Genomic DNA, 17,963 nt, shown 5'->3' with positions numbered 1-17,963 from the left:
TGGGAGGGCAGAATATGGCTCACAAAGATTAATTAACTCAGGCCATGTTTACACCAGTAAAGGAACCAGGTACAGAATGTGGTCTCACAGTATTACCCTGCAATCCTCTCCATTGCTGAGTATCAGCAAGCTCTAATAGCAACCAACATCCCCAGACAGTGCTGAGGCATATCCTGTTCATTACTGGGTCATGGTCAAGGTCCTGGTCTTACTGGTGGAACTTTCTTCCCAAAACAGTCTGTAGAGAGGAGTGACTGTGCTCCCTTTCAAGCAATGAGAGACAAAGACAGTAATAAAGGCCGAGGCAGGGCACAGATTAACTGAATATGCCAATGACAGGCATTTTTATCCTGATTTGACATGCTGGTATCATAGGCTTATGGGTGTCTCCATTCAGTTGTAAATCAAAGTCATGTTAACTCAGGGCACTTACAAAAGCTGGCATTGTAAGTGTCCTGAGTAAGTGCCCTGAGAGAATTAACTTCAGTCCTACCCCTTTGGACCACCAGGACTGAAAACCACTGAGTGTGACCTTGGGCTGTGAAGCTCTAATGAAAGCTGAAGTCTGAAACACGGCTGAGTTTCTCACCCATCCCTCTCCCTACAGCACTGATGTGCTCTTTCCAGGCAGAAGTATTTCCCTGGCCAATTCCCCCTTCATGACTCTCCACTCCCTTGCACTCCACCCTGTGCCTGTGCTACCATGCCATGAGACAGGCAGCTTCCCTCAGCAAGGACCTGCCTAGAGAGAGGCACAGGAAGAGCAGCCCTGGCAGAGACACAGGGCATGGCTGGGGGAAAATTGCCCATGTGCAGCAAAGTGACCCTCAGGACCAAGCCCTAACACAGTCCATGTCACCTCCTGAGGACGAACAGGAGCAGCTCTGATGCCTCACCTTGAAGTCCTGGGCCTCGCAGGTGGCATTCTCAGCAGCGTGGGAGTCGCACTCGTGGCGCGCGTTGGCAAACTCGACGCCGTCAGAGCAGGACTGCTTCTGCAGCTGGCTGTGGCAGCACTGCTCCTGAGCCATGCTGGGACAGGGGACAGGGGACGCAGGGTCAGCAGCAGGCACTGCAGGGCTGCCTGCCAGCGCCTGAACCAGTTCCACAGAGAGAGGTTTCTGTGGGAGCGCAGCTACAATGGGAACATGCTGTCAGGCACCAGGCAGAACGTCTCAGTGACATGTTCAGTACAGGTGACACATCTCACAGTCTCATGGCCTGCCCACCCTGCAACCTGTCCCAACAGCTGCTTTAAGCAGAGGGGCACCTTCAACCACACCTGCCACAGGGCTCAGGGTGTGCAGGACTTGCCTTGTTGCATGTTCTATGAGGGCTGGGGGCTGAGGAGACTGAGGGAAGGCAGAGGGCAGGCCCCCTGGATCCTGTGAGAGCCTGCACTCCCAGTGTCCCTCACTCATGCTGCCCCAAACCAACAGGTACAGTATGTGGAAGGAAGGTCAGAGTGTTGCTCTGGGAAACAAAAGGAGATAATGGGGACAAATAAAGATACCAAGGGAAGTAACAGTGAGAATCCAGAGTGTATTGCAAGAAAGAGGCAAAGAAAGACAAGGGAAAGAAGAGTATTACAGGGCAGGGAGATGTGGAGAGGAGACAGGATAAAAATGTACAGGAAACTCAGCTTTGTTAGTTCCACTGCTTATAAAATCATGCCATTGTATCTCAGTGCCAGTGAATAAATTAGAAACTCCTTCCTGTAGTAAAAAATAATCTGTGTGAGGAGACTTTAAACTCCTCCAGTCATGTTTTATGCCCCTTGAATGCAGAGCCCAGCAAAGATCTCTCTCCACTCTGCTTTTATGTCTAACTCTGCTTTGTTAGGCAGCTTTGAGGATGAAGCTTGAGGGTGAAGTTTTCCTCTGCTCCCCTCTGTTATAGGCACTGGGAGAGATAAAATTTAAGAGTAACAAATCAGATTACACAAAGAAGGATATAAACATACCCATGGCTTTTGTGGTAACCTAATTTCTCTAAGAATAAACATTACCTGATTTGCTATGGGAAAACTATCCAGAATGCAATCCAGGGTTATGAACTCTATGTATGGTACAGCAGGGGCACCTAAAAGCCATGACCTGATATGTTAGAGCTCTGTAAGAGAACCCCACTACAAATGCACTGTTACATCCACCTTACACATCTTATAGACCAGCAACACTGAACACATTCTCTTTGTTGTTAACAGCATTCACCCATTTTTTCCCCAACTCTATTTATTTGAACTCATGAGTAAAATGTCTTAAAGGGTTACCTAGAAATACAGTAAATCATGCAAATACATTCAGGAATCCAACATCTTTGCCTCCTAAAAGCCTCTTATGCTGTAGGAAGCTTTGGAAGCAGCAGGAGGAGGGGTGGGTTTCTCACAGCTCGCTCAGCTCTGAGGCCAGGCCCCCCAAAAGTGGGAGCCAGGTGGGCTCTGGGCTCAGATTGCCCCTCTCTGCACAGGGGGGAGGTTGTCAAGCTGCAGTCCCCAAGATTCCCAGGCACTACTCGATTGCACGTGGGCCGCTCCCAGCCCAAGCCAGTCCATGATCCTGGGATTAGGAATGGTCTGACTGTGCAGTTCTCACTTGGCAGAAACAGCCCTGAGATTTCAATGTGTAGGAACAAAACCCAGGATAAGTTCATTAACAAATCATTCAGAAATAGACTCTAAAGTCACAGCAAGAAGTTAAGCCCAGGACAGTAACTTTATTTGGCAGGATATTTGAAGTTTTTGATATTTGATTTGGTTCCAGTTTGGAAGAATATGTAGCTTTTCTGTTGCTGAAATTCCCTCTGAAGCAAAATTTCCATTCCCTGCCCAGCTCTGGGGTGGTCTGACTGTCAGGGCTTTGGAAGGCTCTAAAACCTGAACTTCAAGCCCACAAGTGTGGGAGCTGAGCCTTCCCAGCTCCTTTAGCCCTGCAGGTTCTGCTAAGGAGAAATGTTAGCCTGGACAAGCAAACAAACAAGAGCAGGCTTTCAGGAGATCTGTTGGATTCCCAGGGTGCCTCTCTGTTTGCAAACACAAGCCATCCCTTTGAAATCCCTGACAAATTGGCAATTACAACCAAAACAAGCAAGTTTCTTACAATGTTTCCCACAGCTGTATTCGTAAGTCATGTGGCCCACCCCAAATGCAATAAGGAATTAAGCATCGATTGAATAATAGATTAAAATACCATTTGTGCATTCTCAGAACAACAACAATAAAATCACACTTCATTGGACACCTCACAGTATCGACCTTTAAAACCAGGGAAAGGAGAGCAGCACTTTCCTGTGAGTTTGGTTTTTTTAAATTACTCCTAATACTCAAAAAAGCCAAAGGCTGCTTTTTCCTTATCTGTCTTATTCTAACTTTGAGTTAAAACAGTACAACAGAACTGCCTTGAAAATAAACAGGTATTCACAACATGGCTGAAATCTCAAAGCACCAAATATTGAATCTCTAGGAGCATGAGGGCTCAAAACTGACATTCACTCAGGATATTTCAGGTAAAATCAACCTCTGAAAGATGGGTTCTCTCCATGGCTCACTAGTGATCAGAGATCACTGACACCTAAAGAATCCTTATTCTCTCTTTCAGATGTTGATCTGAAATTAAAGTTATTTTACCTCCAGATAATTGGATTAAAAATCAAGTTAAGAAATCATGTTTTATATTCTCCTTTTACTTTTGGTTAAGATGTAACCAGTGTTACTGATTTTCATGGAGTTAATTCCCAGAGGAAAACCCACACACCCATTTACCTCCACAATGTTTTTACATTTCTTATTCTCCTTCCCAGAGGGTGCACTCCTAAACCAGCACAGATTTCATAATCACCTATTTTTTCTTTCATTTTTTTCCATAACAGCATTAAAATTTTACTTTGCTCTGAAAACAAAGTCTTTCTTGTCACTCTAATTCCATTACCCTCTGCCTGTCTCCTACTTACTTCAAGCTATTCATGTGCACAGTGGAAGGTCTTGGACAAAACACTAAAATGAAAAAGAATGATTTTGCAAAAACAAGCTGCATTTTTCAGTCTGCGTTCCTGCACCACTAATTATAAATACTGTTATTTCCTATGTAACTCCAAGAGGACTTTACACAGTGTCAAAGGCATGCAATTCCCATATGGAGATAGGCTGTTTCTGGCACGGGAGTGAAGTTCACTTGCTAGAAGGAAACTTCAGTTTGAAAGGGAAAAGATTTATTGGACAGGTTGAGTTCCAGAATTCAATGGCAGCTCTTTGAGCTGCTGTGAGTTTAACCATGCCACAAGAAAATGAATGAATGGGCAAGAAGCTGCTGCTCTGACAGCCAGGAGATTACTCACCAAAGCTCTGCACTCGCATTCCCTGAGTCATGGAGACACAGAGATAAATACTGTCACTGTCCAGAGCAGGAATATCATGAGATAAACCCAGATCTAGGGCAAGAAACCACAGCAAGACATTGCAGACATTGAGCCCAGAGCCTTGTTTCAGCTCCCACACAGGGTGTGATGGGAACCAGATGGATTTTCAGAGCTCATGTGCCTTCAGACAGCCTGGTCACCTTGTGTAGGACAGGGAGCACCTCTGCAGCTTGAAGTGTCCCCACTCAGCAGGGGACACGCACACAGCTGGCAAGGCCCTCTGGAACCCCAGAGACTCTGGGGAAAGGATCCTAAAGTGATGCTGGAACCCAGAATGGTCACCCTGTCCCTGGGGCACATGGCAGATACGAGAATGACGGTGCTTGAGTGGATCCCTTCCCTTCCTCACTACAGGAGGAATTCTGCCCTGTGAGGGTGGGCAGGTCCTGGCACAGATGCCCAGAGCAGCTGTGGCTGCCCCACCCCTGGGAGTGTCCCAGACCAGGTTGGACAGGGCTTGGAGCAGCCTGGGCTGGTAGGAAGTGTCCCTGCCCATGGCAGGGGGTGGGACTGGATGGGCTTTAGGAGCCTTCCACTCTAACCAGTCTGTGATTCTCTGATTGCTATGGATGTGTTTTAAATGGTTGGAAAAGGTCAAGGTGGTCACTATATGCCCTTGTAAACAGATTCTCTCCACCCTCCTTGTAGGCTCCCTTCCCTTCAGCAGCAGGACACTGCCCAACCAAGAACCTCCTTGACCTAAACTTCAATTCCCACATACAGCAATTCAGCTAAAGCTGCAGGACAGTTACCTGGGTGGCACCACTAAAGGCTGCCTTACATACATGTGTACTTATTCAAACCACAGATTATTCATTGCAGCATCTGTCATGTTTCTCCACTTTTGCCCAAGAATATTTCCAGATGTACAACTGGTATAACCTGAAGCAGCTTATACATTAGTGATGTCCTGAGTGCAGGCAGAGCCTGACCCTGTGAGCAGAGCACAGTGGGAAAATCTCTGAGGGAGAGCCAGTACATGGAAAGGTCAGAGCTGGGGGAACCCACATGAGACTGACAGCAAACATGACAATGACCTGATAGACAAAAAGCAGGTACTCAGGAGGTGTTCCCCAAGGGTGGATGTGGAGTTGAAAAAACAGGATCTAAGAGCTGGGTGCTTGATCCCCTAAATCAGCTGTCATGCCTGCCATTCCTATGGTTTCACATGAAAAAAAAATGCCGTGTTTTAATATATAACATGTAACTACATACCTGCATTCTCTGGACTCGGATAGTAATGGCAGAGAAGCACATTTTCTGTTTTCATTCACCCATTCAACACCCTTGTCACAGCATTCTTCCACTGACAGCTCTGCAGAAAGGAAGAAAACCACAGCAGTATATTTAATACAACCCTAGGAAATGGCATTGCATCTGGCAGTTAAAATCCCCAGGCAGAGCCAGGTGGGTTTGTTTGCCCTCCCTGCCCTCCCCACAGCACAGGGCACCCAGGCAGCCACGGCCAGACAAGGCCCCTCCTGGCAGCACCTTGCGATGACCCAGGGCTGGGGTTTGCCTTCCTCGGGGTGCAGTGCCCCTTCTCCTTCCTAACACACAGCCTGGGCACTGACACTCCAGCAGAAAACAGTCCCAGCAGTCCTGCACAACTAAAGGATCTGCTGCTCTGCAATCAGCAGCCTTTTAAAATCCTGAAGAATGCAGGATAAATCAAATAACTGATATCAAATAACTGGTATCAAAGATGGTGAGTCTCATCATAACTAAATTTGCAGAACTGTTTTTATCCTGAGGTCATTATCCAGTCAATCTCTCTTACTCAAAAATATGCCTGTAAATGCCAAAGTATTGTAGAGAGGGACAGAGAGGTATATGGCATTTTGATCACTTAACAGATGACAGAAATATTAACCCAGATACCAACTTACACCAAGCCTGAACCTGAGGGGAAAAGCACATTGAAGGTAATTATTTCTGTGGAGTATAGTTTTGCAAGCTTTAATTTAATAAAACTGAATACTGTTAATGAACTGACAAGCACTACAGGTTTGCTTCATATTCCAAGTGCAAAAGTTCACTGAACAGCAGGTGTATCAGAACTTGGAATAAAACACAAGTCACATTTTCCTATTAATTGTGTTGTGGCCTGAACCCCGAACAGCTCCTTCTGCAACAAATGCACAATGTGTGCAAAGCCTCCTCTGATTATCCAGAGCTTTCCAATGGTTTCTCTGTGTTTCCTGTGGTTTTTGATGGATGGCCCTGCCAGGCTCACCCAGCAGTGCCCAGGGAGCTGGGCTGACACTGCCAGGCTCACCCAGCAGTGCCCAGGGAACTGGGCTGGCACTGCCAGGCCACGCAGGATAGTCTCACACAGCTCATGGTGCACGAGAGAAGTTCCTGAAGAATGGGTGAGAACAACTGCCTGCCTGACTTCAAGAAGGACAAGAGAGAAGATCTGGGGAACTACAGGCTGAGCAACCTCTGACAGAATCCTTGGGGCTGGCAAAGCCCTCCCAGCCCATGGAGCCCACCCTGTGCCCGACGCCCACCTTGGCAAAGCCCTCCCAGCCCATGGAGCCCACCCTGTGCCTGATGCCCACCTTGTCCCCCAGCCCAGAGCACTGAGTGCCATGGCCAGTCCTGCCTTGGGCACCTCCAGGGCTGGGCACTCCAAACCTCCCTGGGCAGCCCCTGCCAGGGCCTGTCCACCCTTTCCAGCAACAAATTCCTCCTCCTGTCCCCCTGCCCCTGCCCTGGCCCAGCCTGAGGCTGTGCCCTCTCCTCCTGTCCCTGTGCCCTGGAGCAGAGCCCAACCCTCCCATGGTTCCCCTTCCTGGCAAGGGGTTCAGAGAGACTTGCCCAGATTACACACCAAGCTGGTGGCAGAACAGGGAGTGCACACCATGGCATTCCAACACCTTCCATGATTGTCCCATCCTTACTTGTGGTCCAAGCACATCTCAAGGGAGCACATTTCAACAGGCAGCCACATTACATTCCAGACTATCCATCCTCACAAATGGTTTCCTGCAGAGTCTCCTGAGGACAGGCATCTGTCTGCTCTGGCTCTCCCTGCACCAGTTACAAAGCCAGCATTTCAGGTGCTCCTGATGTGTGGGGGTCCAGCCCCCGTTCATCTGTCCACATACCCACCTCCTCAGTAATTCCAGTTACCAAAATACACTGAAATAAAGTGTTCATGATCACACTCACTTTGACACACATCAGACAGAGTTTGCTCAACGGGCAGATGTTCAGATGTGGGGAAGGAAATAGCAGTTGAAAGCAAGTAGAAAAGGTAATTCTCTTCAGTAACTCAGGGGGTTTTGCAGGGAGCAACTTGTATTCCAAACTGGTGATTATAATCCAAGGATTAAAAGCAAAATGGAAAAAAAGAGATTTTCGGGAGCATCAGTCATGCTGAGGTAGGTATTCTTAAGGTAGTTATCAATAGTACAGTGCAAAGCTCTGGAGTGCTGCACAGCATTCTGGCTTTAAGAAGGATTACATCAACCTGGAAAATCTGTAAAGAAAGATTAGAAGGATTGTCAGGGGAATCAAAGCCCTGTTATATGAGAAGAAACTGGGAGAGAAACCAGACTGTGAAAGGATGTGGTTCCTGACAACAAATATTACAGCAATAAACAATAATCAGAATTATGGGATCAAGTGAAACAAACACGTTTTAGTGAGAAAATGATTACATGGAATTACATTAAGTGTTATCTTTTTACAGAGCTCTGTACTCTATAACCCAGGTCACACTTCTACTCTTACTTACATACCCAGAGTATTGGTCAAAATTCTGTCATTACTACGTCAAGGTAATATTTCTCCTGCATCCCTCAGTGTGCCCAGAATTCATGCCAGTGTCTGAAAGCTAAATGAAGTTTACAATGCTATGGAAAAAATCAGTCTAGTAAGTAACCATCTGCCTGTGGTGAAAGCCCTGCATTTGTGTGTGAGCTCTTCTCTGGGAACAGGGACCCTGTCTGGAGCTCTCTGGCTCACAAACATCACACGCATCGAATTCCATACAATGGGTTGCAAATAACCATGTTTTTAGAGCTGCTGTCTGCAATCAATTTAACTGTGTTGAAAAATCATACACATATAACTGAAGCATAGAGCTGGCTGCAGGTTTTTGCAAGAGTTTGTACAAAATAGTCTTTAGCCAAATTCCTCCCCAGAAGGACAATCCCTGGCTCTGAACACCAGTTCTTCTCTCCAAGCTCTGGCAACACACCTCCAGTCCAACCAAATAACTCAAGAATTCAAAGCAGGCCAAGCTAAGCAAGCCTTGTCTGTAGGAGTGCATCCAGACAAAGGAGGATCAGGAGAGTTTGTGGAAGGAGAACTGTGGTCCAGGCTCATTGTTTTGGTGACATCACAATTCATATCCTCCAAAGGTCCTGCCAAAAATCTCCTGAGAATAGAGGGAAGTGAAAAACAAGCAGTCAAAAAGGACTCCACCCTCAAGGCCATTCTTCTGAAACGTAACAATTAAACAGTGAAAAATATTTTCTCTTGGCTTTGCAGTTTGCTTTAAGAAATGGTACCTCACGGGCAAATCCTCCTGTTTCAAAACCTCAGGTGGTATGTACATGTCTTCCCCTGGGCTGCACCAGAAGTGATTCTGACCATTTGGGCATTAAGGGTTGTTAGGGAGCATTTAGAAACAGGGCCCTTATCCTCTCCCGCTGTATTTTTCCAGCAGTGTGGACCCAACTGCACACACATGCATGTTCCTGTGGCTCCCAGCTGGCACTCTTTGGGCACAACAGTCATGCTGAGGCCATTTGTGCCTCCTCACAACCCTCTTCAGGGGACCAGCAGCACAGGGGGCCGTGGCCTTCCTGCAGCTTCTCCTGCCTACAGATTGGTGCTCCAGAGTGTGTAAAGGACGGGGCAAGAGCAGGCAGAGGGTAGGACTACTCTGGGTACCACAACTGGAAGAATCCCACTCCCTGAACAGAAAATGGTGGGTGTTTTTGCTCTGACAGAGCCCCCGTGCCTCAGTGCAGCTGATGGCTCGTGGCACCCCTCAGCTAGAGCAGAAAGGACAGCTCTGCCCTCCTGACCCTGGTGACCCTTCAAGGATTTTGCCAAGTGTATAATGTTTCATGCAGATCAGCCAGAGAGCTCCCAGGCATCCCAGAGACAGCCCTTTGGGGAAGGCTGATACGGCACTGGTCTGCGTTCAGCCGAAATTGCCCTTTCACTTGGAGGGAGAAACTCTACAGGGAAGTTTTGCCATGCAGGAATACACTGGCTGCTCCATTTTGTAAATGTGAGAAGCACTTGTTCATCTTTCTGGTATCACGAGACAGAAAGCTGTGATAACTCTGTTAAAGAGGGTAGCATGCTATCTTCCTTTCCATCAGATACACTAAATTTGCATGCCAAATGACTAGTTGAGAGAACCTAAGTTTATTTTGGATAAAATTCAACACAGCTTTCTCACTACTTTGTCCCTGTACAAAAGCAGGGCATCCAGAAGAACTGGAGCTGTGTTTTGTGGTACCAGCAAGGACACCTGCCCTGAGGGGAATGTGGGGTCTGTGCTGGAATGGCAGGGACATTTCAGGGGGCTCGGGAAGAGGATAGCAGGAGCACAGCTGGGACTCAGCTCTCTCATTTTACAAAAGCTGTCAGGAAGAAAACCCACAGATAAAGACCTGATTTAGGCCACAGCCACTCCACCATTCTGTGTGCTGCCTCTGAACTGTGCACACACACCCCATGTGCACCAGCATATGGTTGCTTTAAAAAAGGTAGTTTGCTAATCTTAGCAGGATTGCCATACTGTGTGGGAGTTCAAAGCAAGAAATGTGGTTAATATCTGCATAACCTTAGACTTCTATGATGTAATAATTGCTTATTCAGCTGCTGCAGTGAATTTTTTCTGCAAAAGAAAGATAAGCTTAAGAATGTTACCCAAAAGTATGATTCCTGGAATGAGAAACCCTGAATTGTTTCTGGGAATTGTGCAAAAAATAAGCAGAAATAAAAAGGTCTGGATAAATTTCATGGCAGTAGCATTCCAGCTAGATCAAAAAGGGACAGATGTTTTAGGTAACAATCTACAGCAGCAACTATGCTGTCCAGTTGCCTCTGATGGAAAGGCCTAAGCACAATCCAAGCCTGGATAGCTATTCATGACTCAGTGCTGATCCATGGAACAGTTACCAATCTGATGCTGGTACCAAACCAGAGCTACACCTGTGCCCAGGTGGGCTCACCAAGGCAGTGCCAGTAACCTTTGCCAGTTCTGCAGGGCAGGCACGGATGTGACCCTCAAACCCCTCACCTTCCCAGCCCACACAGCCAGCTGTGGTTGGGGATGGATTTGGAAGCGAGTCCAGGTCAAGGGGTTAAAGTTACACCTCCATTAAGTTATTTTGCATCTTTTCAGCACATTAATTGATTAAGTTTGTAAGATACAGTGCAGAGCTTGCCCTTCGCTCAGTCACTCTGTCAGAGGCCCAGCACTCTGGAATGTGAGGGACCAGGATGTGATTCTCCCTCCTCTGCAGGAGTATCCAGGCAGCAGATGGACCCTGTGGGAGCTCAGCACTAGTGCCACACGTTTCACTAACAGCATGTCAGCCAGAAGTTTTGGAACTCATGATTACAACAGACATGTACGGGTTCAGGTTTCCAGTGAGAAAACCTCTTCCAGCACTCCCTGTGAACCTTTTTGATAAAACCTTTCTTGTCCTGTCATGAAAATTCCCTCACTAGTGATGCCCATCCATCCAACTGCCAGCTGAAACAAACACAGCCCTACTTACAGAATTTGTCAAAGTGACACACGGGCTGTCCATAGTTTTCAGTCACATTCTTTGTCTTCCCACCTCCCCTCACATCTGTGCTCCCACAAACCCACAGCAACTGCACATCCCTTTGGCCAAGGCTGCCCTTTGCTCAAGGTTCAGGGCAGACAAAGTGGTCTTGGCCTGATCTCACCAAACCAATCTCTCTCAATGACACCTGGCTAATATTAGATGGACAAGTCAGCAGCTTTTGCAGCAGAACAGCAGTAAAAGTGCTGGCAGCTGGGATTTGTAGTCTTGATTTTTTGGCTGTTCTTACAACAAGCTGTGGAAATGCTGTCTCTGGCAATGCAAACACACTCTGGCTGGCCACTTAAGGCATCAGATAGACCCAGAGACATGTTTACACAAGAGGGAAGCCAGCTGACTTCAAAGGTCCAACTGCCAATAGACTGACATGATAAATCCAGCTTTGCTGCATCTTGATCTTGTGTGTAAACCCAGGGATTAGGCACACAGAGTAGGGGAAAGGGTGAAGGAGGCCTGAAACTATGAAAGAGAAAGACCTACAACAGAAAATCTGGCCTCATGATTCCCTGAAATAAATAGTTTGAATTGGAAGTAAAGGAGCAGTGCAGGAAAACATCAGTATTGTTCATCTGAGATGAGTAGAGTATGTCCTGGATCTCTTCAGACTGGAGTTGGAACGAAGATGCCCCTGTTCCATTTTGTGTGCAGGGAAAGAAGTGAATGGGAGCTGTTCTTTTCCTGCAGGGACATGCTGGTTCAGCTCAAGGCTGCTCATCAAAGGTGCCAATGCACTGATGGGGTTCGAGGACCACACCCAGCTGAGCTGTGCCACCAGTCCCCTTTGGACAGAAAGATTTCTTAGTCCTTCCACTCCATTGTTCTTACAGGGTCTCTTAAAAACTGTAACAGCCTGAATTTCCTAATGAACACATAAACCCTGGAGCCAGGATGCCCTCTCTACAGCACCCCCAGCAGCACAGGCTGCTGTCCCCAGTGCATGTGTTCCTCACCAGCTGTCCCTCTCCTACCCCGCTCCAGTCCACTGCTTGCCCTCAAAGACAGTCTGTGACAGAGGGCTTCTCTCTTCCAAGTGTGGAGTTCATTTTGGAGCTTCATGGACTGACAGACATTCACTCCATTCCTGCACTGCTAAGAAATAGGACATATCCCCAAACAGCCTGAAAGGGTTTGAACCTTTCCTTTTAGAACAAGGCTCAGCTGAGGGTTATTTTTTCAGGAGAGCTGAAAGCACTGAGGAAACCCAGTGAGCACAGCAAGTAAAGCAGCAGCACCCTAAAGGAAATGCCTGGTATGTTAGTGTGTTTTGTGGTGGGTTTGAAAACAGCCAACGTTTTACTGGAAATTTTCTTAGGTCTGGGGAACACTCATTTATGGGGAATGTGGCTCTGGTAGCACCAGCAGTGGCCATCACTCAGTTAGGGGGATTTTTCAGATACAGCCAAACCTCATTTTATGAGCTATCTGTTTGCAGTTTATAAAAGAAGTTCTTAAAATCTTTCACTGCAATAACTGGTGAGGAGGACACTGCCCTGGCTGGTGCTGAGGACAGGCCTGAGGAAGGCAATGCTGTGCTGCAACACCAGCATGTACTGCTGGGACACTTTGCACAGCGTGCCTTCCCAGTGCTTAGCAAATCCTTGGAAACACCAAAAACAAGCTGGAATATACCAGACAAAGCACTTCTATGTCTATACACTTACTTCAACACTGACACAAAAGATCTTTTTAGATATTGCTTCCTTTGTTGCTAAGCTTAAGGTCTCAATTCAGGTTTAGACAGGACTCAAAACTGAGCCCTTTGGTGGGGGACATTTTTGCACCCTTGTGCAGGATGGGATGTGTGTGGTGCTACTATCTATAACCCAGGTACAATGTACTGCCTATAGCTGTGTCCTAAGCACCCAAAACTCCATCAGCTTTCTTGGAATGAAAATCTTCCATTAATTAGGTTACCTGAAAAGAATTTGAAGTAAAATCCCTGAGAATTTGGAAATTTCGTTTCTTCTTCACAACCAGCAGCCCATACTTCAAATCCAAATGGCAATTCCTCAACTCCTTTAAGTCTAAAGTAGGTACAAAGCAGTGCCAAAGTACTTCTGAGTGCTGAGGCAAAATAGCAGTGTTACTTGTTTTAAGACATGACAGCAAGAAGCTGCTTGAACTGCCTGAGCCAAAGATCTGTGTTGTAGTCAGGAGAGTGCAAGCCTGGGAGATGCTGTAGAACTGTGGCATCCTGTTCATCAGAGCCTTTCAAAACAACTTGCACAGGACTGTCACCGTGTCTTGCCAAAAATATTCCAGCAGGCCAAGAGTCCTCAGTAGGTCTGATGAACAGGCAGGGGACTGTCACCATTCTCCTCTCACTGTACACACCCTGTCACTGTAAATCACCCAGTGTGGCACTGTCAGAGCCACTACTTGACCGCTCCCTCTCCACCTACCTGACTTTATTCTGAGCATTTCTAAGCTAAATTTGACTCACAAAACACTATTGCCAGTAATTCCTAACATTCTCCTAGGGTTCTTCACTGATCTCTACTGACCCTTTCTCTCTATGCTTTTTGTGACCTTGTCCTCTGTTTTCCCTCTTGCTCCTGACAACTTCATGGACTTCTTAATGGACAATGTTTCTATTCTTTCTCACCCTGCAACCTTCTCAATCTTCTGCCTCTACTTCTGCATCTTATCTTGCAGCAATGTTATCCAACCTTGCAGTTTAACTATGTGTGATGATTTAACTATTAAAATCCCACCCTGGCTTCCTCCTTCCATCACACCTACACATAAACACACATGCTTGACATTTCCTGAGTGCTTTACAGCAGCTTTTGCCTCTTCTGGCTAAAATTACCTGCTTACTTAATTATTTCTTAACTTTATTCATTTTCTTTGCTCCCTGTCACTGTCAACCATCACTTTGTGCTACATTTTCACAATCATTTATCTCTTTCACACTAACACACTCTGTTACCATTAAAATTCTTGCCTGTGCCCTGATGTTTTATTTGGATTTCAGCTCTCTCTTTCTCGACCTCCTGTGTCTCATCCCTTTTCATTCTTTCAAGATATTTTACCACATCTAGCAAACCCAGATTCTCTGCTTACTGAATTCATTTTCACACCTACTTCTTCAGAACGTGCAAAACAAAACTCAAAGTCCTCCATAGTCCCAGGTAACTGTTTCTGTCAAGTCCCAGAAGGCTAAAGCCCATCTTTTATCTCAGAAAATGTTAAGAGAAGTTTTGTAGAACAAGTTGGTCTTAACATAACTATTTACTGAAATTATATATAAAGTTGATGTGAAACTCGCACAATGGGCCTAAAGTGCAACAACAAAACCAAACCCCTTAAAAATGCATTGCCCTGCCAGCAGATAATGCCTGAAATCTGACAGGGCAGTATAAATACACTGCAGTAACTTGATAAGCTGCTTTATGGGGGTTTCTCTTGGGTTTCACTCACGTATCTGCTTTCAATTACACTGATAAAAAACAAGAGCTTAACATCTTGCTCTTCCCTGACTGCAAGAAAATGTCATGTCTGAAAACAGACCATTAAAACAAAACTCAACTGAAAATTCAGAGGTAGCACTCATATTGGCAGGAAAGCACAGATTTAGCCTTTTATGTGTCCTACCTCCACCCATATACTTCTTACAAATTTAATGTTATAAAAGCACATGTAAAAATCATAATCTTAAAATAAAACTCATTCCACAAAGTCAGTGGAACATTTTTTTTATTACAACTATAAGCTCCCTCTGAACAGACATGTTTCCAGATGTTTAGTGAGTTAAAACTGTCTGTGCCTGTAGTACCAAGAGATGCCAAACACAGAGCCAGGGGATGAACTATTAATACACTGACTGGCTATGATGATGTAATTCATCTTCTTCATGCTACTATCCAGTGTACTGGTAAATTTTAAAGATATGGAAATCTCAGTGAAATTAGGAGTACAGATTGTAATTTGGGAATAAAAACCTGACACATCTTTTACTGACAAATTTGGCTACACTTTGTATTAAAACAGACTTCAAAACCATAAACTTATATATCTACTTGTCAGTTTTCTAAAAAGCTGTCCAGTAACTGAGACTACAAACTGAGATTTTTTCAGTGTTTTACAACAGTGTTGAAGGCTTAAAATTACTGTATCTGCTCACTGTGACACAGCACAGCCACAGTCCTGCTGATGTGCTCTGCTGTCTTAGGAGAAGCAGGAGTTATTTGGGGGTTCTGGAGGTAAATGCTGCTGTTGTAACCATCTTTATTCCCTCCCTCCCCCTTTAAAAGGAGTGGCTACCATCTCTTCGTCAAATGCACGGGTAACTGTGGCAAGTCCTCTGCTATTCGAAAATCTATGACTGGAAACACTGCCATAGTAACAAACACTTTACTTCACCGGCTGTTGTCTGCTATTGTGAGGGCCAGGCCAGAGACCATGTGTTTCTAAGTATTTGCCTGGAGTATGATCGAACCTCAACGCTGAACGGACCCCTTGGGGTTACTGGAATGGAAAAGTCACTTACCTGTTAGCTGTGATAAGTTCATTGTCATAAGAAAAGTTCATTCTTTGTCATGTGCTATAAATTAAGATTTGAAGGGGGGTTCTACACTGAATTAAATCAAGTTCATATCCTCTCTACAGACAGTATTAAGAGATCAGAGGCAAAGCGTGCAGTACGGAAGGGGAGTCAGAGCCGGATCCAAACCCTCGCTTTCAAAAGCAAGCACACCATTCACAAACGCTCCACTTTTTCTCTCCGAAGAGCCCGCACCTTTGCTGCGCTGTTCCTGCCGCTCCGCCTGGATCCCAGCGCGCCGCTGGAGCGGTGTCCCGTGTTTGGGGCGCAGTTGTGCCGGGTAGCCACAGCTGGCACCTCTGCCGCCGGGCCCGGGCCCGGACCCGGCACCGGCACCGGCACCGCGGGGCCACCGACATGTCGCGATTGCCGGGACACCCATCGGGTTGCCCCAGCCGCTGGAGCCCGGGCGGGATCGCGGCGGGCGGACCGACCGCACAGCCCGAGCCTGCCCGGGGCAGGGGCAGCAGCAGCGGCGGGGGCAGCGGCGGGGACGGGGCTCGCCACGCCTTTCTGCTCACTCGGACGTGGCAGCGGCGCTTTAAAGCCTGCCCGGGACGTCCAGGGGCACGGGGATGCGGGGTACCCCTGGTGGAGTCCCGTAGATCCATCCCTATCCCCGAGTACCCGGGAGGAGCTGCGCAGATCCATTCCCATCCCCGGGTACCCCGGGGGGAGCTCCGCAGATCCATCCCCATCCCCGAGTACCCCGTGGGGAGCCCCAGAGCTCCATGCCCGGGTATCCCGGGAGGCGCCCCGCAGCCCCATGCCTGGGTGCACCATCCCCGGGGTACCCCGCAACCCCAGCCCCAACTCCGGGTACCCCGGGGAAAGCCCCGCAGCCCCATGCCCGGGTGCCCCATCCCCGGGTACCCCGCGGGAAGCCCCGCAGCCCCATCCCCGGGTACCCGCAGCCGGCAGCGGGTCCCGCCGGCGCAGCCAACCCGGCTCCCGCACTCACCTTGTCCCCGCAGCGGCGGCAGCAGCGCCAGGAGCAGCAGCAGTCGCAGCTCGCCCATCGCCGCCCGCAGCTCCCGCACTCGCTCCGAGCGGGGACTTGGCTGTCCAGCGGGCTCTCCCTTGACTCGCTGCCGCTGTTATCCCAGCCGCCTGAGTCCGGTTGGAAAGGAGCCTGCAGGAACCCCCCGCTCGGTGGGCTTTACACAGACTGAATCCCCCTCCTGTCCGGGTAATGCCACCGCCCGCAAGCGCTCGGCGGGACAGAGCGGCCACCGCGGCTCGGACCCCGCTGCTGCTGCCACCCCACCGCCCCCACAGCGACTCCCTGGAGCTCGGAAAACTTTACAGATCCTCAGCGGGAACCTCGGCCCGGCGTGACTGAGGCTGTGGAGAAGTGCAGCGACTTCTCTCGGTGCTAAGTACGAGAGAGCCACAGACAAAAACAAAGCAAAGCAAAAGAAAACAAAAGAAATCACCTAGCAGATGTTTAACCTCTGGAGGAGAGTTTTTCAATCTCCTCGCCTTCTTGGTCTTTCTGTGGATTTTTCCCCAACACAGCTTTTGTCAATAAAATAGGATTTTTAAAAGGAGAGATTCTAGAATCTTTCAATGAAATTCAGTGGGAAAACAAAACTCCCTTCTTCCCTCCCCCTCCTCTTAAGAAGTCAGAATGAGAATTTCAACCCCAATGAGGCAGTCAGCTCTGCTCTATCTCTCCCCTCCCTTCTTTCTTCTTCTTAGCTTGTTTTTTTTTAAACCTCTCTATCTTATTTAGGCAGGAATACAAACACTGATAGTGCTCGAAGCACCCAGTTGGAGATGCTGTTGCCGAGATCTTTAAGATAATGGGGGGATAATATTTACAGGCAACCGCGGGTGGAAACAAGCAGAGTTCATCACTCCTCTATACTTTGCCCTCGGTTTTACTCAGACAAAGAGCTGGGAGTCAGTGTGTTTTTATCTGGAGGTTGTGCCACATGGACTCTGATTGGGCTATTTTTCTTGCAACTACTCAATAATGCAAGTTTTGTGTATCTCTCCTCAAAATGTCCAAATGGGGAAAGTAGGTAGGGCAGTAAGATATGAATGTGTGTGTTTGGTTCTACACCAGGTTACTAGTTCTTTTCTAGCACAAGAGCATGGATACACTGTATGGCCATGGGTCCAACTATCCCACTATCCTGGCTGCAGCCACTGTCCTAAGTGATCACCAA

At 47.5% G+C, this 17,963-nt stretch overlaps 1 protein-coding gene across 2 annotated transcripts in view; it reads right to left on the bottom strand.

Annotated features, from left to right (window-relative positions):
* The window catches only part of FBLN1 (fibulin 1), a 61,415-nt gene extending 44,027 nt beyond the window's left edge, over nt 1–17,388 (bottom strand). The window contains exons 1-4 of one of the 2 annotated variants that reach the window (XM_071549812.1): nt 17,226–17,388; nt 16,751–16,921; nt 5,629–5,728; nt 897–1,032 (exon numbers count right to left, since the gene is read on the bottom strand). In XM_071549812.1, the coding sequence (XP_071405913.1) occupies nt 897–1,032; nt 5,629–5,728; nt 16,751–16,808 (294 nt within the window). In that variant the 5' untranslated portion in view covers nt 16,809–16,921; nt 17,226–17,388. Of the gene's footprint in view, nt 1–896; nt 1,033–5,628; nt 5,729–16,750 lie in introns of both variants that reach the window. The other variant, XM_071549811.1, reaches the window with a different exon arrangement.
* Nucleotides 17,389–17,963: the final 575 nt, after the last annotated feature.

The sequence above is a fragment of the Pithys albifrons genome, chromosome 3 (genome assembly GCF_047495875.1).
Source record: "Pithys albifrons albifrons isolate INPA30051 chromosome 3, PitAlb_v1, whole genome shotgun sequence".
Classification (NCBI taxonomy): domain Eukaryota; kingdom Metazoa; phylum Chordata; class Aves; order Passeriformes; family Thamnophilidae; genus Pithys; species Pithys albifrons.
This window is presented reverse-complemented; position numbering and strand designations above follow the sequence as displayed.